Source organism: Panulirus ornatus, chromosome 64, assembly GCF_036320965.1.
Source record: "Panulirus ornatus isolate Po-2019 chromosome 64, ASM3632096v1, whole genome shotgun sequence".
NCBI lineage: Eukaryota > Metazoa > Arthropoda > Malacostraca > Decapoda > Palinuridae > Panulirus > Panulirus ornatus.
In genome coordinates, this window is record NC_092287.1 from 23,993,838 (window position 1) to 24,016,337 (window position 22,500).

Here is a 22,500-nt window from a genome sequence, read left to right on the forward strand (position 1 = left end):
TAATTGACCCAGTACCCCTGCCATACCTTAATTACCCCAGTACTCACAACCAGTACCCCTGCCATACCTTAATTACCCCAGTACTCACAACCAGTACCCCTGCCAACCCTTAATTACCCCAGTACTCACAACCAGTACCCCTGCCATACCTTAATTACCCCAGTACTCACAACCAGTACCCCTGCCAACCCTTAATTACCCCAGTACTCACAACCAGTACCCCTGCCATACCTTAATTACCCCAGTACTCACAACCAGTACCCCTGCCATACCTTAATTACCCCAGTACTCACAACCAGTACCCCTGCCATACCTTAATTACCCCAGTACTCACAACCAGTACCCCGGCCATAGCCACCAGCCATGTCTTAAGAGGCAGGAACCATTAACAGTAACCAAGCTTGCTCATTGTCGTCGTGTTACGAGAGACCAGCAAGACTTGCAAATGGGACCACAGCACATTGGTTCACGCTAGCGACTACGAAAGTGCAAGTGCGTTGGGGTGAGTGTGTCCGGTGAGTGCGTCGGGTGAGTGTGTCGGGTGAGCGCGTCGTGTAAAATGAGTGTGTGTGTGTGTGTGTGTGTAGCAGCACTCACGAGCGGAGTCCGTACTTGTTCGCCGTTTCCCGCGGTAGCGCCAGGAACAGGCGTAGAAAAGGGCAGCCTTCGCTCACAACCACACGACACAAGTAGATGAATATCTACCCAACTCAACCATCATCTACACCCCCCCCCCCTCCGCCAGTATAACACAACAAACGACCAATACCCAACGGTCAGCAAATTTACGAAACGAACGAATACATTCTATCGTCTAGAATTTTTTTCCCCTGCAGTCATCCTCATGCAACAGCATATACCATATAACATACATATTGGAGGATATAATGACGCGTATATACCATATAACAAATATACTGGAGTATATAATGACATATATACTATATAATAAACATACTGGAGGATATAATGACATATATACCATATAACAAATTTACTGTAGGACATAATGACATATATACCATATAACAAATATACTGGAGGATATGATGATGCATATACCACATAACAAATATACTGGAGGATATAATGACATATATATCAAGTAAACATAATGGAGTATAATATAACATATATAACAAAAAACATATGGGAGTATATACTGGCATATACACCCCATAAAAATACACCAGAGTATATACTGCCATATATACCACATAACAAACATACCGGAGTACATACTGGCATATTTACCACATAAACAAACACACCGGAGTATATACTGGCATATATACCACATAAACAAACACACCGGAGTATATACTGGCATATATACCACATAAACAAACACACCGGAGTACATACTGGCATATATACCACATAATAAACACACCGGAGTATATAGTGTCATATATACCACACAACACGAGCAGAATACCTGGTATATTCTCCTCTCACTAACGGGAATTCAAAAGAAACACAGGCTCTCTCTCTCCCCCGGAAGCTAAGACGCTAACAGAAGGACAGGTAAAAGTGTGAAGGTAAATTTAACTGTTCCTTCACGACACCAGATAAAGCTTTACCTTTAAGTATATACGGATGAGGAAGTAGACTTCCCTTATTTTCTTTTTTTTTTCTACAATTAAATGACGTATTGATTTACTTCTGCTTCGTAGGGATAATCATGTTAGCCACAAACCCTGGATAATGCCTGTTAATCAGTGAGTTGGTCTATAATTAATCAAGTAATCATTGTCTCGTGAATTGATTAAGGGTCCCTGATCCATCAATCATGAGCCACGTACCCAATTCATCGACCGATCTTCTAGGGAGGGATGAACAGCTGGGTTGACTGTGGACCGATTGCCATCACCAGGAATCGAACCCATCCGCTCGCCCGCGGGCAGGCGGCCCTTGAATGCGTCACAATCAGCATCGCTAACCGCTACACCGCCAAGGTCAACAAATCATGACACACATCCATGAACAATTCAATCATGCAACGAAAGAATGCACAAATACATCTATGATTACTCGACCTATCAGGTCATGCAAGAGTAGGACGATCAAGCCACTGATCAATTCAAGAGATTAATCCATAGTTCGACCTAAGTCACTACACTTTCTACCCATAAGTAGATGAACACTTACCATTGATGGATTGCTGTTCCAGTACACCCACTTCAAGGTGTTGCGTGGAGAGGTGTGAGGGTATGGGGGATGGGGGAGCTGTTTCAAACCCCTACCACACAGTACACTGGCCCCGGTACACTCACTTGCACTGGGCGTTAAGAGTGACGGACCTGGTGTACACACTATCAGAAAGATCCCCAGTACACTCACTTGTACTGGGGTGTAGCGATAGTCGAATAGGGTGTACACACACACACGAAGAAACCCAGTACACTGGCCCCGGTAAACTCACTTGTACTGGGTGTAGCGAGTGTCGGATCGGATCTATACACCCGCAGGAAGATCCCCAGTACACTCGTCCCGGTACACCCACTTGTACTAGGGTGTTAAGAGAGTATATCGAACTAGGGCTACACAAACGAACAGGGAGAGCAACAGTACACACAGGCCCCGGTAAACTCACTTGTACTGGGGTGTAGAAAGTGTCGAACCTGGGGTATTACACTCGCAGGAAGAGCCATCAGTACACAGGACCCAGTACGCCCACATGTACTGGGTGCAAGCGAACCTGCAGCCACTTGCCCACTACGATCTAGCCTCCCATCCCTCTCTATAATTGGCTCATTTGCATATAGTAAAAAAAAAATTTCACTGCGTTTCACTGAATTAAAAATGTTTAGTCTGTGGGCCACCGGGTATGCGGTGGTGCATTCAAGGGCCTCCCGCGGTCGACTAGAGGCATAGGTTCGAATCCTGGTTGCGGAAGTCGGTCCACAGTCAACCCAGCTGTTCATCCTCCGAAGGAGTTGGTCGATAACACTGGCTTTAGGGCATCCACTTGCCCGTGTTATTTCAGCTAACATAAAAAAAAAGACAAAATGATTTTGAAATGGAAAAAGATATTAACTTATTCTTTTGAAAATTCGAATTCATCATATATGCGCTTTTGCTGAATTTGTAAATATTCATGAAAATATTTTTCAACAATTCATTTCCTGTATATATCCACCGACTCGTTTTTCATTTATATCTTAATTAATTTTAATGGCGTATATTTTTTTTAAATCCAAAAGCGACCCAACTTGTCAATCCGGATTTCATGACGTCACTAAGATGGCGTCTGGACGAACGCCCTCCTAATCAGCCACATATAAATAGCGAGGCTTGTAGGATGCCAGTGTTCTGCGCAGCAACAATACAGTTGTTTCCCTATCCGGTAAATAATATTTCCTCGCCTAAATCATCAATCTAACCTAAAGGAACTTCCATCTACAAAGGCTAAAGGAACAAAATGAGACGTAAACAAACTCTCGGCGGATTATGACGTCACCTCGTGTATGGCCCTGTACTAGCGTCATCTCTTGGAAGCTCCGCCGATGGTCGAAATTCGCGCATGATGGCGAGGAGAGATGGCCTCTAATCTCTCTCTCTCTCTCTCTGTCTCTGGGATGGACTGCGGCCAGCCAGCCACAACTTAGGTACGAGATACAATTAAAAACTCCCAGAAATTCAATCTGATTAAGAACTAATAACATTCTAATTTAAGCTTTCCAGGCTTTCCCTTTGTTAATACAGCTTCACCAAGAGTGAGAGACGGGGCTGTGTTGAGATGGGGGCTATGTTACGACAGGGCTGTGTTGAGATGGGGGCCAATGTTGAGACGAGACTATGCTGATATATGGGTGTGTTAAGGAGTGGCTATGATGAGACGTGTTTATTCTGAGATGTAGCCATGTTAAGGAGGAGCTCTACTGTGACGTGGCTATGTTGAGACGTGGCTATGATATGGAGTGGCTATACTGAGATGGGGTTATGTTAAGCAGTGGCTATGTTGAGAGGAGAGGCTATGTTAAGGAATAGCTATATTACGACGTGCTTGAGGAGCAGCTATGTTAAGACGTGGCCATAAGGCATGGCTATGTTGAGAGAGGATTACGCAAGCCTCCCTCCCGGAACCCCCCTTCTTCCCATGGGTCTAGGTAGCCAGTATGTAGTATAACCAGCACCATCAACTCCCTCACTCCATCTACCTTACGACGCCGCGTTCTCTCCCTCTCTGTAGTAGCCCTGCCCTCCCGCTACCCTTCCCTCAACGTTACGCCACAATCCTCCCTCCCACTGTCTTCCCTCGCCATTAGTCCCTCCTCCCTCCCTGGCACGAGACTCCCTCACCATAATACCATCGTCTCCCTGAACCGTCTTACACTCCCTCCGCCTCCCTTCTAGTCTCTCTCTCTCTCTCTCTCTCTCTCTCTCTCTCTCCTCATATCGTCTCCCTCAACCCACAACTCTCTCCCTTCACCCCTAATCTTCCTCCTACCTTTAACCTCCCTCCTCCCTTACCATCCTAGCTCTCCCTTGCGTCCCCTCGCCCTGGCCAGGATGGAGGAGGTTCAGCCCCTCAGCCCGACTTCTGCTCCCTGGCCCACACCGGAAGCGCTTCGCCAAGACTGTCCCTTCCTCCCTCACTCCCAATCCCAACCCCCATACCTCCCCTCCCCACTGACATCCCCTTTAATCCCTATTCTCTCCCGTTCCCATCCCTGGCTGGTTACCCACTCCTCCTCCCCCATCTCCCTCACACAATGGCAGGTCACCTAAGAACACACACACACACACACACACACACACACACACACACACACACACACACACACCAAGTTTACCTGTCGAGGGTAAAATCCCTCCCTCCCCCCCATGCAAGGGAGGGAAGGAGGGATTGCTTAGGAAGGCTGGGAAGGGTGGGTGAAGGAGGGGTAGGGGAGTTCAAACCCAGGCAGCACCGTACCGTGCCGTACCGTTGTACCGTACTCTACCCTACCGTACCTTACCATACGCAACTAACCTTGAACAAAATCAATAATTCACTCTATAATTCAGGGATTAAAATAAATATATATCCATAATACCTTAATACCTCAACTTGACTAATTGTCTTAATCAAATGCAGTGGTAACCGAACCTTTTAATCACATTTAAACACCATGTCATTAACGTAATTATCTGACGCTTTATTTTTCTATTTTGTCCCGAGAGTCATTAGGCCTACAGTGATTAGCCGCTAATTTGCGTAAGTTTACGTGGAATCTAAACCCATTAATCTCTGGACGCGGGTAGATAATCACCACATCCTACATGATCAATCCCCATTAATCTGATCACATGAGTCCCTATTGTACACTGGTGATTAATGTTTAAGCCGCGCTACCTTTAATCAAGACACAGTTGACCCTTGACCCCTCCCCAGCGTGTGATGTCATTAATCTACCACAGTTAATATCGAGTGTAATTACGGTTAAGAGCTTTCCAGCCGACAGTCTGTCCTGGTTAAGACTATATTTATCGGTTAGGTTCTCCAGCTCGAGCCATTAACTTGCCAGAACTTTTCATTTCCATTAACCACTTGAGCACGACGGTGCGACCCTTGAGCACGACGGTACGACCCTTGAGCACGACGGTACTACCCTTGAGCACGAAGGTGCGACCCTTGAGCACGACGATAAGACCCTTGAGCACGACGGTAAGACCCTTGAGCACGACGGTACGACCCTTGAGCACGACGGTAAGACCCTTGAGCAGGACTATACGTTACGGGTTACAGGTACAGAAAAAAAGGCTACATCGTAACACCGTCTTCAGTGGTCGCACCGCCGTGTTCAGTGATCGTACCACCGTGCTCAGAGGTCGTACCGCCGTGTTCAGAGGTCGTACCACCGTCTTCAGTGGTCGTACCGCCGTGTTCAGTGGTCGTACCACCGGGCTCAGAGGTCGTACCGCCGTGTTCAGAGGTCGTACCACCGTCTTCAGTGGTCGTGCCGCCGTGTCCAGTGGTCGTACCACCGTCTTCAATGGTCGTCCTGCTCTGTCCAGAGGTCGTACCACCGTATTCAGGGGTCGTCCTGCTGTGCTCAAGGGTCGTCCCGGCGTCGTGCCAGCAGAAGCGACTGACGAAGTTCGCCCCGAGATGGAGACAGTCTGGACTGAGCGCAAGGAGGGGATGGTGGCAGGACAACGACGGAACCTCTCCCCCACACACACACACCCACCACCTTCCTAAACCCCCCCCCCCCACCTCAAATGCGGTCGTGGGAACTCCTCCTGCGACCGAGCAGCCGCAGGAGGATGCGGCGACACCACAACCACACGAACCGCCGGTAATGGCCTGCGATTGTCGGCCGCCGCAGACCACAGCAGACCTCCCACACACACACACACACACACACGCACACAATTCTGGACAATCTAGCCTAAAGCTGTGAGGAACACGTCAGTAGCACCAACTCCTCCAGCTTTACGTCTTCACACAACGTTTCCTTCTCCCCCTAAACTCATCTATGCCTGACCGTCCCCTTACCTGCCTGGCCCTCCTCCCTAACCCACCACACAACAAAGGCTACCAGAACAGGTGCAGAAGAGGGGCATTGCATGCATGGTCCCTCTTAAACCACCCATCAAGGGGGCCCTTCAACACGTTGGTCCACCCGACTACTGCCAAAACGAGCCCTTTTGAACGCACAGAAAAACTCCACACAAAGATTAACACAACACAGGATATTTATACTGACGTCCCCCTCTACTCTGCCACTGGGAGGGACGAAAGACCTGCCATTGTGATCCGACCCGACGGTAATAGAGCGAGAGATACACGAACGAATAAACAACTGAGCATCTACCTTACAAACCGAATCACTCGCCAGAATCATCGCTCTTGTGGTTGCAAAACCCACAACCACGGACTGTGTATTTATCTCTGATTCTCCATCCTCGCCACTTGCCCTAGATTTTCCAGAGATCAGAACGTATTAGGTCAGAGTCTCTGAAGCCAGGCAGAGAGAGAGAGAGAGAGAGAGAGAGAGAGAGAGAGAGAGAGAGAGAGAGAGAGAGAGAGAGAGAGAGAGAGAGAGAGAGAGAGATACGCGGGCATTACAGGTAAAAGGGGATTTAAATCAAACTCTTATGGATTCCCTCCCACACAGGTTTCCGGGAGCACTGGTGAAGTTGATGCTTTACCCGAACTGGTACTTAAAACACAGACTGCTGGAGACCGACACTGGGTTGGCAATTAAGGGTCTTAAGACCATGGCTGGGAGGGAAATTACAGATCTATTTTGAAGCACACTGGACTCGAGCATCACAATGAAATATGTCCAGCAGAACGTGGAGTGAAGAACGTACCATAAACCAGTAGACTACGAGATGGTGTCATTGCTACTACGAACTGTAAACTCTGTGGGCAGAGAGATATGGACACACACGAAAACAATATGTCTTACATTTTTGATAAAAAAAACAAAACATTAGATCCTTTTAGGGATGTACAAACAAATTCTGTACAAAAATGACACAAAACCTTACTGTAACTAGTAGGATTATCTAAATCATGTAACTGCATTAACATTTTGCCTTTAAAACAGATAAATTCAATAAATAAATAAAAAATCGTACGTTTACGTAATGAAGAAACCTTTCCAGCAATTCATATTGCCATGTTTATCTGCCCAACAGGAGTATGACTGAGCGCAAATAGCAAAGACAATGGCAGGGGGGACAAATCAAGAAAAACAAATAAAAATCTCAAAAAACCATCACGAAAAAACCTCATCCGACAGTTCCGGAAGAAACTGTGTACAGTACATCACCAGCCCCCACCACAACGGGAGGAGGAGAAAGCCCGAATTCTCGAAGTCTAAAAGCGGGAAAATGCGAGTGTAATATGAGGTTTCTAGACGCGCGCTGGACGTCCGGAACCTCAAAATGATCACCCGGCTGCAACTTGCAACACCTCCTTAGTGCCTCGCCCCACACACACACACACACACACACACCAAGACCCGTTGAACATCCAAAAACATGGGTCTAGAGTACTTTGGGGCCTTTGCCGATCCCGTCGACCACCCGCTCTGCAGATGGTAATCAAGTCTAAATGAGATATGACAAAGTATGGGGAGGCGAATATATATATATATATATATATATATATATATATATATATATATATATATATATATATATATATATATATTTCATACTATTTGCCATTTCCCGCGTTAGCGAGGTAGCGTTAAGAACAGAGAACTGGGCCTTTTTTGGAATATCCTCACCTGGCCCCCTCTGTTCCTTCTTTTGGAAAATGAAAAAAAAAAAAAAAAAAACGAGAGGGGAGGATTTCCAGCCCCCCGCTCCCTCCCCTTTTAGTCGCCTTCTACGACACGCAGGGAATACGTGGGAAGTATTGTTAATCCCCTATCCCCAGGATATATATATATATCGATGGTGATTCTGGTATATACGCTTGTTAACCTACATCTCAATGATTCAGGTTAAGAGGAGGTTGCGCTTTCAAGCTGATCATAACATTAGATATCGACTTCCTACATAAGAAACCACTCAAGTATACTGTAAGCTTATCACACGATAACAGTGGAATACTGGCACGGTATACACCGCCTGGCTCACTCAACCTGTCAACTCCAGGAAGGAGAGTTGGATGTCGCGCCCATGATATATATATGGCTACTGTACGCCTACGAAGTTGAACGAAGGCTAGGCTTGGTTTATAACTTTTTTTTTTCTTTTCTTTTTCTTGCTACATCTGTTATGCTAAGTTTATAATTGGCTTGGTTTACAGTTTTTTTTTTTTTCTTCTTTCTTTACAGTTGCTGTGCTCATTTTAAAGTAGCTTCATATGTTTGATACACCAAGGGGACAAGGACGTGGCTTTGTTGCTAAAGCCGCTACATTCAAGGACAATGTTGCTATACATGCTAGGTTAAGTATACAGCAGACGTGAGTGAAACTGACTCAATACTTATCATCTAATTCGTTGCATTTAATGTCACTCTATTCCACCCTCAGCGATCACTTTCAAAGCAGGCTCGGCTAGGCTTGCTTACTATGGCTGACCTGCGTAAGTGTAGAACAGAAGATGTGAAAATAATCACAATAATAACCCAAGGACCAAACCTTACTTTAAACAATCTTAATAAGATGTTCTCTAAAAATGGAACGATGTTTTACCAAATAAGAATTTGTTGATGGAACATATGTTTAAGCTGACGACCTATTTCCCCAACGCAATAAAAGTATACAACTGCCAATACATGTGAAACACACACACACACACACACACACACACACACACACAAACACACACACACACACACACACACATATACACACACACACGCTCCTAAAGGCTATTATGTAGTGCAATCAGGTCTTATTTCAAAGTCCAGATGGCGATCCTACCCAAGGCGATTGTAATATGTGGGAAAAAGTGACAAAAATATACATATATATCTGGACAATATGATCCATCATGTACTTCAAAAGGAACCAACCCGTACTCCATCGTCACGTAGGCCACACAGGGATTACGGAAATGGATCGTAAAAATCACCAAGAAATAACGTTTGTGGCCATGTCAACAAAAGGCTGGTGGCCGGATGCATTGTTCTTTCCATTTCCGATCTGCATGAATCTCAAGAACTGTGTATCACTTCTTGCTCGTTTAAAAAAAAATGTCCACATCCGTTTAAAGACATACGTCCAGACTACGTATCAATGACATGGGTTTTAAAACGCTGGACCAACGTTTTAAAGTCATAGCTCCGTTGCTTGCGTGCGTGTGTGCGTGCTACGCGGTATGATTAAAGACTTTAGTGTCGTTGCTACATGCGTTCTACGCTACCTCTAAGGCCACATTTTCGTTGCTATGTCCCGAGCCCACACCACACTCCCAAGGACAGCAAAAGGGGCGATGAGGCAACACTAATAACGCGAAGGAAAGGCCAAGGGTAGGCAGTGGTCGAGGGAGGTGACTGGAGCACACAAGAAGAAGTCTTTCGAATCCTCATCACATCCACCAGTTTTTCAACCAGTCCTCCAACAAGATATGCAACACCGTATTGTTTGACTACATATACAAACGGAATGTTAGATGACATTCCAAACCGTTATTATCACAGGACAAAAACAGACGAAGGATAGAACCAAGCAGCCTTTTTTTTAGAACTTGAGTACCATTATGGCAGTACCTAACTTGTATAGATAAGTTTCCCCTTATCTTATGTACTGGCCTAATTTTCTTTGGTGGGTATAACTAATTTTCTTTGGTCGGTATAATGACGCTCTTAAGACTTTAATGATTCGGTTTCGTAATAAAGCGGTGACCTCCACACTAACACAGACTATACCATGCTGTAACTACGAATAAAAAATACATAATTAGACACAGGTAAACAGCAGGTTTACTTACGTATTTTGTCAATAACGACACAGGAGTTAAATAAAATCAATCCTAAAAAAAAAATGTATATACAGCGGGCAATCTCAACTGTATTTATGGACGGGGGTAAGCCAGCAACCGAACACCGTATTCTTCCCTCCTCACGAAAAAAGGCAGGAGAGAGGAGTGAACAACACAAGGTTGTGTTTGGATGGCAGTCTCGCCCTCCCTACCCCAACACCTGCTGGTGGGCCATGGTGGCGCGCGACACTGCCTGTGTTGTTTACCCTGCCAGCCACTGCGGCGGAGGCCACCAACATGCTCCCACACCCCCTCTCTCCAAGCCTCAAGGTTACCGACAAATGTCCCTGGGAAATCCCCACCTGTATCTCATCCCTCTCCCCGCTCCCCAACCCCCCAACAACAAAACTCTCCAGTCCCGCCTCCCTTCTCACTTCGCGCCCCCACAGCTCCAACAATCCTCTGCCCCCTTTAGCTATATCAAGCGTAACTTCACTTAAAGTCCAAACCCCGAAATCCCTTCTCGCCACTGTCTTTCGTACGCCATGTCTCGTCTCCCCCCACCTCTCATTCCCCTCCTCACAGCCTCCCTCCTCCCTCACAACATGGCCTTCTCATTTCCCCCTTCCCTAATACCCAACCATTTTAACTCACGATCGTTCTCCCTAATGACGGTGACCTGTGACATGCACAGAACCACCCCTCCCGACAGAGCTCTCAATTGACTGTACGATGCCACAGTGCGGTGGACATGCGTCCATTGTGTGCCGCCCCCCCCCCCCCCTCCCCCACAACAAAGGGCGGCGCCCCTACCAACTGGTTCAGGATGTGGTTTACGTGATGATGAGATGGGGATGGGGGGTCTACTACTTTGCATGGTTATCGGCCGTCCTAACCTAACCAAAACAAGCCAAACCTGAATTCAACCATCTAACCTAAATCTAACCAGATAACCTAACCGTATCACTTAAATCTAACCACCTAACCAAACCATATTTATATATGATGTCATTATTACACGAAAGTGCACTTGGGAACTTATCGTGTTTCATTTTCCCCGTGGACTCATAGGAATATATATATATATATATATATATATATATATATATATATATATATATATATGAAACTGAAGTTTAATTTGCCTAAATCTAACCTAACCACTTAAACTAGTCCAGGTAACCTAACTATATACCTTACATAAAACTTTCAACCACCAAACCTAACCATATAAATTGATTCTGCTTCAACCAGCTGACCTGACCTGACCTCCATCTCACCATCTACATCAAACTCTTCACGTGTTCAAACTGACGCTGTCTCGCTCTGGGTTGGCGAATCCCACAACCCATCCCTACGAGAGCCGCTGTTATTTCCTACATCCTGGTTGCGCCTGGCCTTTCCAGAGCCATTTATTTCCAAGAAATCACGACGATTGTCAAACCTGCTTATCATCAGCATAAACCCACCATTACGGTAAACCAATGTCCTGGTTAAGAACGCGTTTTGTGTCTGCCTGCGCTTGCGACATGGGAGAATAAAAAAAAGGAAATATGTAATAACATCGTGAGAAGAAGTCTTAGTCATTGATATGAACCGATGAGCCATCATCGTTACGAAATCAAATGGTTGCTATCCAGTTCCAGTGATGGGCCAAGCTTATCACACACACACACACATTCGGTGACGTAACGCGGTAAACAAAAACACTTTAGGGGTAAACACCTGATCATGGAGTAACACAAGTTCCGGTTGTCTGTAAGTACAATTCCATTGTCTCTCCCGCGCGTTATTATCATAATTATTACTAATTATCATCATTATCATTATCATTAATATCACCGCGCATTTTTTTTTACAAACCCTGCGCATTATATTTTCCCGTTTTCTTTGGCCCCAAGGTTTCGCACATTCCTGCGCGTTATTTTTCGCCGTATTTCGTCCCGCGCATGATCTTTTCGCGCAGGCCGCGCGTTTTTTTTATATTCCTTAGCTCCCTACAAGCAATTTTTCACGCCGTACACGCATTTTTTACTCTCTCTCGTATCCACAGCGTTAAGAACTTACTCCCCAATCACACGAGACCAATTTCATAACATGAGATATCCCTGATGATCATTTTTCCCCCTATTACATCAGCCAATTATATGAGACCAATTTCATAACATATCCTGACGATTATTTTCCCCTATCACTTCGACCCAATTATACGACGCCAATTTCATCACCTGAGATACCCCGACTATCATCCCCCCACCCCCCCCATTACCTCGACCAATTACGCGACACCAATTTCATAAATTGAGACAACGCCCAGAGATTAGCGTATAAAGCGACCACGTCACGGGACAGCTCTGCTTGTAAGGATAATTTCCAGGTAATGGCCGGGAGGATAATACGGCAATGGAGTCTGTCCTTCTGACTTACACTGACTTGCTTCGTAAGGGGGGGGGGGCACCGGACATGTTACCATCAAGTGGGGGGGTGGGTTCGAACCTGAGGTGGGGGGTGGGGTAACTTTTTACTGAGGCGGAGTAACTGTACGATCCGCTGTCAAGGTTTGGGGCAACCAATTACTATTTTCATGTCTAATTTCTTTTTTCTATTCTTATTCTTCTTCACGACGAAGAAATGAAGAATAATTAGGGGGGGGGGGGGAGATATGAGTGGATGACGCGTTCTTTCTGAACTCCCAAGATGATCTTTTGTTTAACAGTCACGATAATGTTACATACACACACACACACACACACACACACACACACACACACCACCACCACACATTTTCTAAACCTGTGGTTCCACCCGGTGGACGTGGCCTACTTCCTGGCCGCTGTGGTGTGGGTATCCCTCCTCAGCAAGACTAGAACCCTCGACAGGTACTGAACGAGTCGCCCGTGCGACGAGACACTCGCTGAATGGATCCAGAGGCGAGCACTTACACAGGTCGACTAGCGAGTCAACAATCCGATCCCACATCGAACTGAGGAGGTTCAACTAGCGAGTTAACACGCTTATCCCACATCGAACTGAGGAGGATCAACTAGCGAGTCGGCGAGCCGATCCCACATCGAACTGAGGAGGCTCAACTTACCGTATGTCGCGAGCAACCGATGCCGTCCACCACGTCGCCCTGTCTCGCGACACTCGCGTCCTCGCTCACGCCTGTAAAGGGACGGAAAGAGAAAAAATGAAGCAGTGGCTCAACACGATTCAGAAGCGGAGGGAAGAAGTGGTAAAACTGGATCAAGAGAGTCTTGGAAACATGGGAAGGAGGGTGTAGAACGGGTTCGTCAGAGGGAAAATAAAACTGGGTGGACAAGGTCTTATTTATCCACCCTGGAGCACGACGGCGCGACCCTTGGGTATGATGATGGCCTGGCCTCTGACCTGACCTTGTAGGCTATCATACACGGGTCGTGCCGTCCAGGTTATCATACCCAGGGGTCGTGCCGTCATTGCTATCATACACAGGGGTCGTACCTTCCATACTATCATACCCAGGGGTCGTACCGTCCAGGGTATCATACCCAGGGGTCGTACAGTTCATACTATCATATCCAGGGGTCGTACCGTCCAGGTTATCATACCTAGGGGTCGTACCGTCCATACTATCATACCTAGGGGTCGTACCATTTACCTCAAAGATCATACCTTTATGCTCAACAAGTCTGCAATGACAGAGTCTACAGATCTCTTAAAACTACTGCAGCCACACTGTTTCAGATTCTGTCGAGGTTCTCAACATATATCATACATAAACTGGGTTTAATACATGAAGTATACACACAGCATGTGACTTCCATCTTGGAACAAGTCACTGAAACACAACGTTACCGACGTGGCGCCACAGGAACTGGCGGAAAAAGAAGAAAAAGAATTGGCCTCATTCGCTGACACGCACCTTTCAGTTGTCGTATGCATAATGCACTAAGATCAGAGACACACCCCAACCCCCTAGCCACAATCACGCCCCATCAGACATGTCGTACCACTGCTCAAACATCTCAAATATCATCAGTAAAAATATTCAGGTCTCAATCAGTTTTTTTTTTCTCTCTTTTCAAATCAACTTTGAAGCACTGACTATATTTCCACCCCCCCCCCTCTTCCTCTCTCCTTCCTTGGAACAGCGATGCTACAGAACACTCTCTCTCTCTCTCTCTCTCTCTCTCTCTCTCTCTCTCTCTCTCTCTCTCTCTCTCTCTCTCTCTCTGTTTCCCTGTCTACCTTGAAGTACAGTCACCACACACCTTCGCGCCAAAAAGGAGCTCTCAACTCATCACACTTCTTCCCTTTGCTTCATTAAGTCGACCAATCCCAGATCGTCGTGATTGGGGCGTCGTGATTGGGGAGTCATGACTGGGGCGTCGTGATTAGGGCGTTGTGATTGAAGCGTCGTGATTGGAGCGTCGTGATTAGGGCGTCGTGATTGGGGCGCCGTGATTGGGGAGCCGTGATTGGGGCAACGCTCCTGCACTGTGCCGAGTGGCTTTCACTACGAACGAACACGTACCAAAAAATATAAACAAAAACATTACATGTCCAAGGACGGAGTCGTTTATGTTTCGAAAAAGCTTTTTAAAGTCTTGTAAAAGGTTTCTGACACACACACACTTATCATAGTTAAAGACCAAAGAGACGGAGACTTTCTCCTACTGTCATTTTCAAAGGTTCGTTCTGGCCTTAATAATTAGCCAGCCAGGTCAAACACTCCAACCCTGGGATGACCCTGACACACACACACACACACACATATATATATATATATATATGGCCATAGGATAGCATTATATGGGTTCGCAAGCCGAAGATATGATAAATGGTCGTGTTTTACGCAGCTATTCTCACGGGAACTGTGGAGAGGAGATACGACGGTCATCGAAGGGAAAATTTTACCCAACGGAAATTTCTGATCACCCTCCCTTCTCGAACGCCCCATTAAAAATAAAAATTAAAAAGGGTACGTCCATTCGTCGTCCCTCGGGGAACCTTACCGGCTGACAAGCAGGCGTGGGTCGACCTTGAAACCACGGTACGGTGGTTCGACTCTCTCGCAGGGGAAGGTAAACTGGTAACAGGTGTGGTGCATCGCCTCCATAGACAGCCTACGCCAACAAAGGAACCATTACGGGACCAGCGTGGAGACAAGTATTAAAATTCAAACAACTTTGCGTCCCACAGACATTCTCCTAGTGTGTGAAATGATATAAATTTAACATAGAAATTAACATCACATGAGCTCTGTGTACGCAGCAGCCAACGCAACCCGGATATACGATAACGTACGCCAGATAATGTAGAAGACAGCAGTATGGTAAACCCCTTCCTCCCGCCTCTCCTCCCGCGCACACGATCCATAAATTACTCCGCTCGAGGAATTTCAAATCTGCCAACACCGGAAAAATGACAATACCTTATATATATATATTTTTTTTTTACCGGGTGCGTTCGACAATTTTCGACCGTGACTTATGGATGTTCCCAGAAGAACGCGATTTATTGCACAGGAAGGAAAGAAATATGTAAAAATCTTTTTAGTCAGGTCAAGAATCTAAGACATTGACGAGACTAATAATAATATTGGGGGAAAAAAATGCTTGCTAATCTCACTCATGCCAACATTTACAACATTTAAAGTGTTTAAATGCCTTAATAACTAGTAATATACGTCTATGCTAATTACAGGGGATAAATACTAAGGTATGAACAACAAAACTGAACAATTAAAGAATACTTAAAGAGTGTAAACCTACCCAACAAACGCAGTAACAAAAAAAAAAAAAAGAAAAGAAAATCTATTGGTATCACTGCGACAGAGTTGCCAACGATTCAATTCGCCACTGTCCACAGTAGACCCAAGGGTCATATTTGCAGCGAGGGTGTGTATGGTCTTATAATCCCCCCCTGGACACGAGCAGGGGACAGGGTATGAAGACATCTCAGCTGGCCATTGTACTCAGCCTTAATGAACCCCTAAACCAGTCAATTCGACCTGGAGCCCAAATGACCAACCAAAATATAGAGAGTTGCCAACGCATGAGTCCCCTACCTCACCCTAGGCCAGGCTGGGGGGGGGGGGGAGAGGAAGAAGGAGGAGGAGGTCCCACAAGCACATGACGCCCCACAACATGACGTCATACCTCCCCTGCTGCTTCCTCCCTAAGGTCTCCTCCCCACCTTCTCCTCCTCCTCCTCCCCGGTTTTAAGACTCATCGAAAAGCGGACGTAGAGACTCAACCTCCCAGGGAAGGAGTTGCCAACCTCCTCACCGTTTTTCTTCCTTCTTTTCTTTTACTACATGTTCAACGGGTTCCAGCCGTTAACGGTCATCAACGGGACACACGACACGACCCCTCACCCCCAAGTTATATCAAACTCTACGTCATGAACGCATTGTGACGCAACAAGACTCGCTCATAATGACCGAGTCTTACGCATTTAAATAAGTGCGTGTGTGTGTGTGTGTGTGTGTGTGTGTGTGTGTGTGTGTGTGTGTGTGTGTGTGTGAGGGGGGTGGGGGGATGCGCGTTTTAAAGCCTGGCGACATCTTGACACCCGCCCTAGCCCAAACAGGAACCGAACCCTGGTGACGAAGAACTTTCGAACCGACTCAAGTACAAGTCATCAAGCAACACACACACACACACACACACCTCTGCACACAGCCTCCAACATCCCTAACACCAGATATATATATATATATATATATATATATATATATATATATATATATATATATATATATATATATATATATATATATACACACACCAATGTAAAAAAGTAAACACGAGAAGCAAGTGTCTCCTGCCAATTACGCAGGACCAGACAACACGCGACCCCAACACTAGCCAGGGTCGCGCTCAGGTGACCCTGATCAGCCAGGCGCACCTGACTCCCCTGCTGACCTACATACCACACACACACACACACACACACACACACACATACAAACAGCTATTCCATTTTCTTTAACGATGCATAAACTATACTGCTTTCAACTCTGTCACAAAATATGACCAACGTTCAAAGTATGATGGTACGACCTATGGAACACGACGGTACGACCCCTTGAGCACGACGGTACGACCCCTTCAACACGAGAGTACGACCCCTTGAGCATGATGGTACGACCCCTTGAGCACGACGGTACGACCCCTTGAGCATGATGATAACAACCCCTTGAGCACGATGGTACGACCCCATTGTACGACCCCTTGAGCACGACGGTACGACCCCTTGTACACGACGACCCAACCCTTCACCACAGCGGGGCAGATCGCGCACTGATGCACAACGCGGAAGACCAGGAGAAAAATATATGACAGAAAACACTTCTTCTTTTTTTTTCCTTTGCTCTGCTGCATTGCCAAGGACAGGAACAGCCACATTACGAGCCAGTTACCCTCCAACACACACACACACACACACACACACACACACACTGTAACGTGAGCAACAAACCTGAAGGCTTGGTTGCTGATAAATTTTTTTTCTCCTGCGTGTGAGCGAGGCAAATTATTCACTAAAAAAAAAAAGACAAAAATAAAAATGAATGAACTTTTTCAATCCATCAGAGGCCATATTGCAACGACCAGGTCTATCGTCACGTGAAACATCTATCGCCACTCCATCTATCTACTCATCACAAGTCAGTCTACCATCACGACAAGCGAGGCATCTATCAACTCCATCCGTTCTCGCAGTCCCGTTGAAATCATACGCTGACGATCTAAGAAAAAACAACAACAGGACATCTCCATGTACTCGTTGTCACTGACGAGGATGTACAGGCAAGCTAACGAGAGAGAGAGAGAGAGAGAGAGAGAGAGAGAGAGAGAGAGAGAGAGAGAGAGAGAGAGAGAGAGAGAGAGAGAGAGAGAGAGAGAGAGAGAGAGCACTCCACCACCCCGCTCATTCTCCTCTCCACCAACCATACACTTCTAAGTCAGCCACATCCTCCCTCCCCACCACGTCTCATGGGGAAGGGGACGGTGAAAGGGGGATGTACGGTGAAGGGGTGAGGGGAGTAGGGAGGGAGGGAATGGGTAGCGCACACAAATGCCGACACATAAACCGCTGTCCAACAGGAAGGGGTTGGATAGGAGCCGCGAGAGATGAAAAGCTCCAAGGCAAAAAGGGAAGATTAATGACAAGAAATGTGCCCAGTACAGAGGTGAGTAAAATGAAGGGGAGCTGAGTGGTGAAGCGGGGGAGGGAGAAGGGTCGGTACTGGGGGCATCATAGAGACGTACAAGGTAAGGATCTGGGGGGTAAAGGAGAGGATCTGGGGGTATAGAAGAGGGTCTGGGGGTAGAGGACTGGATCTGGGGGTATAGAAGAGGGGTCTGGAGGTAGATAACTGGATCTGGGGGTACAGAAGAGGGTCTGGGGGTAGAGGACTGGATCTGGGGGTACAGAAGAGGGTCTGGGGGTACAGAAGGGGGGTCTGGGGGTAGAGAACTGGATCTGGGGGTACAGATGAGGGATCTGGGGATAGAGAAGAGGGGTCTGGGGGTAGAGAACTGGATCTGGGGGGGTACAGAAGAGAGTCTAGACCAGGGAACACAATGAGGAGAAGAAAACAGGATCTGGGGTAAGGTAATCTTACACCAAACTCTGGGGAGCATCAAGGGAGACTCACATCTTAAGCTCAGTCCTCACACTACCTCATACAGCCAGTGTTCCCAACCTGGCTCCTCCTCCTCCTCATCATCATCATCATCCAACGACAACATGACACAAGTCTTGGAAATCTTCTTAAAGGGAGTTTCGAGGCAAACTTTACGCTAACCTCAGCCATTTACCTCAAAAGACAAACGTGTGTCACATATGCAATTTTTTCCTCTTGTCTTCCTTCGCTGTCCTTGAACTCTTCCTAACCAAAACAATCCCACTTTACACACACACACACACACACACACACACACACACACACACACACACACATATATATATATATATATATATATATATATATATATATATATATATATATATATATATATATATATGAGCGTGTGTGTGTAGCGTACAGCCACGCACCTCTGATCGGTTCACTCCAAGCTCAGGGCCACATGGGACGGACCGCCGACGAGAGAGAGAGAGAGAGAGAGAGAGAGAGAGAGAGAGAGAGAGAGAGAGAGAGAGAGAGAGAGAGAGAGAGAGAGAGAGAGAGCAACGCTTAACCAACACAGGATCTATGAATGGCTGGCCAAGTCCCATTCACCGCAGGACACAGCTGATCGGGAGGAAGGAAGGGGTGTGGGGCGCTTGGCTTGGACCTCCCTGCGTGTCCCCGTCGGCTAGGGTATACAGCAGAGGGAGTTTTGTCGTAATTCTACTCACGTCAAACATCAATAAAGGCGTTAACTGCTTACGATCTGGGTTGAATTGGAAACACAGAAAGAGAAAATATCTTCACTAAATACGATCCATAACTCACCATTTATGCCTCGCTCTTACATTACGAACGTTACCACACACACACACACACACACACACACACACACACACACACACACGCACGCACACACACACACAAGGCGCTGCCGTGTCGTTAGCTCAAAACAAAGAGGTAGGAAGTGAGCACCCATACCGTCTACTGCACCACCACACAGTCAATACCAGCCCTTCTTCAGTCTGGCCAAGTTATCTCCATACACACTAGGGTTAAAAGTCGGGGTCAAGGAGGCGATAACCTGGTTGCACGGCGGGGGTTACGCCCTTTGACGCTCCCATAGTGGCTTGGAATAGTATCTGAGGGGTTGAGGGGGTGGGGGGTTGGGTCTTTGTGTTAGGAGGAAGGGAGAGAGGGAGGGAGGGAGGGAATGGTGAAGTGAAGGATGTGGGAGGGAGAGGCAGGAAGCCACAGAGGTTGTTGGAGAGTGGGGGAGGGGGAGGAGGAGGATACGAAGGGAAGATCGATAGATGGGAGGTGTGGGTGTGGGTGTGTGTGTGGTGACCTATCTATCTAGCACACCAGGTCCCACCCCTGACCTGTACCAGACTCGACACATGGTCCTATATGCGACCTGAACCTGACTCACATTCCCACACATTTTCACAACATCCTCGACATCCCCCTCCCCGAGCTGGACCGTTCCCTACCACGTCACCATCAACCAAATCAAGACTGAAGTATTGCAGATCAAACTTGTCCCACCTCCTACTGTCTCACTAGGCCCCAGTCCCCTCCAGGTTGTCCAGTCCACCAAGCTTCCAACCCTGTCCCACCCCCTACTGTCTCACTAGGCCCCAGTCCTCTCCAGGTTGTCCAGTCCACCAAGTTTCCAACCCTGTCCCACCCCCTACTGTCTCACTAGGCCCCAGTCCCCTCCAGGTTGTCCAGTCCACCAAGCTTCCAACCCTGTCCCACCCCCTACTGTCTCACTAGGCCCCAGTCCCCTCCAGGTTGTCCAGTCCACCAAGCTTCCAACCCTGTCCCACCTCCTACTGTCTCACTAGGCCCCAGTCCCCTCCAGGTTGTCCAGTCCACCTAGCTTCTCGGTGTCACTCTGGACGATAACCTAAGCTGGGAGGACCACATCAGCACCATCAACAGATCCCCCCCAGCTGTCGCATCTACATTCTCCCTAAATCCAACCGTCATGTTCGCTACAAGTGTTATCATCGTCGCTCTACGTCCGCCCACGCCCGCACCGACCCCAGAGAGAGGGAGGGAGTGACGGAGGAGAACAGACGGCATCATGCGCTTCTCTTATCTCACCGGAAGTCATTTCCTCTTTTCCGGAGCGGCCCGGCCGCCCTCCCGTCATCCGGCTCCGTCACAAGACTGAACCAACCGGCCAACCGTACCGTCCCCCTCCACACACCCGACCTCCACTCCCCCCAGCAAGCGTGTTCTCCCTCCCGCCAACACCACCAAAACAACCCATCGCCCGCGGAAACCAACCAACCCTCACCCACCACTCCACCCAAGGCACATCAGGGCCCCCTCCCTGAACATACAACTGTCATCCTTATCCTACAGGGGACTATGCAAACAACGAAATAAGGTGCTTAACAATCACGTACGCTTAATACACACTGCTCGTGTATGCTTAGGGGATCCTTATGGGCCAAGAGTAAGCCTTGGGTTGGTCTATGCTGTCTACAGAGGCTAAGATCTCATCTAGCGAGACAAGACAGACGTAACCTCCAAGGTCCAGAATACTGTGTAGTACTCACGTACGACCTGAGGTAACACTGCTCAACTCTTAAGCTAAAAAGCTCTATAGTCCTCTCCCGCTCCAGACCAGCTCTCTCTGCCACGTCCTCTTTGCTTAATGAGGCTTAAGTCAGTGCCCCCCCCCCCCCCTACATGTCCAGAGATCTATCTCCCTTCAAGATGGAATATGCGGGCTTAAGCCCTTACACCACAGCTGCAACCTCTTACACCCCCCCCTCCGGTGTTGTGCTGATGGTCACGTGTGTGGGTCATTCTGGGGGTCAGGGGGTCATGTGGCTGTCCCGGGGTGATACATGGCTCAGAGGGGAGCTGTGTGTGTGTGTGTGTGTGTGTGTGTGTGTGTGTGTGTGTTAGGTCAAGAAGGGGAGGGGGGTGTCATTCAGAAGCCGAGGGGTTGACCTAGAAGGCGTGGAATATCAATAATAAAGTGGAGTTCTAATCACCTCGACTATAAGTCAATATGTGTTACGAACGCTAGAACGTCACGGGATACGCGTGACGCAGCAGCAGCAGCTCTAGAACGTCACGGAATATATATATATATATATATATATATATATATATATATATATATATATATATATATATATATATATATATGACGCAGTTCTGCCACAGGAAATAAATGTGACAGAGCCGGATGATAGAACAGTCGGAGTGTGGTGTTCTGTTGGTTTATAACACGCGACGAGAACCACACACACACACACACACACACTCCTGCACTGGAGGCACGGAAGACCTAACCCCGGAAACACGACGAGACGACCCTAGGGTATGTATATATATGTACGACTGCGTGCCACACCGTCAGCCTTAAGGGTCGTACCGTCGTGCTCAGGGGTGTCGTATTCTCAAGGTCAACTGGTCGTATCGTAGCGGTCAAGGAATTAATCGAGTACGTACCTGGATGGTAAATTACCAA

General features: G+C 47.2%; 1 protein-coding gene across 13 annotated transcripts in view; it reads right to left on the bottom strand.

Moving 5' to 3' along the window:
* nuf (rab11 family-interacting protein nuf) overlaps positions 1–22,500 on the bottom strand; it is a 555,321-nt gene that overhangs the window by 167,053 nt on the left and 365,768 nt on the right. For 12 of the 13 annotated variants that reach the window (XM_071657543.1, XM_071657549.1, XM_071657548.1 and 9 more), the window contains one exon: positions 13,476–13,546. In XM_071657543.1, the coding sequence (XP_071513644.1) occupies positions 13,476–13,546 (71 nt within the window). Of the gene's footprint in view, positions 1–2,151; positions 2,175–13,475; positions 13,547–22,500 lie in introns of those variants that run through there. The other variant, XM_071657551.1, reaches the window with a different exon arrangement.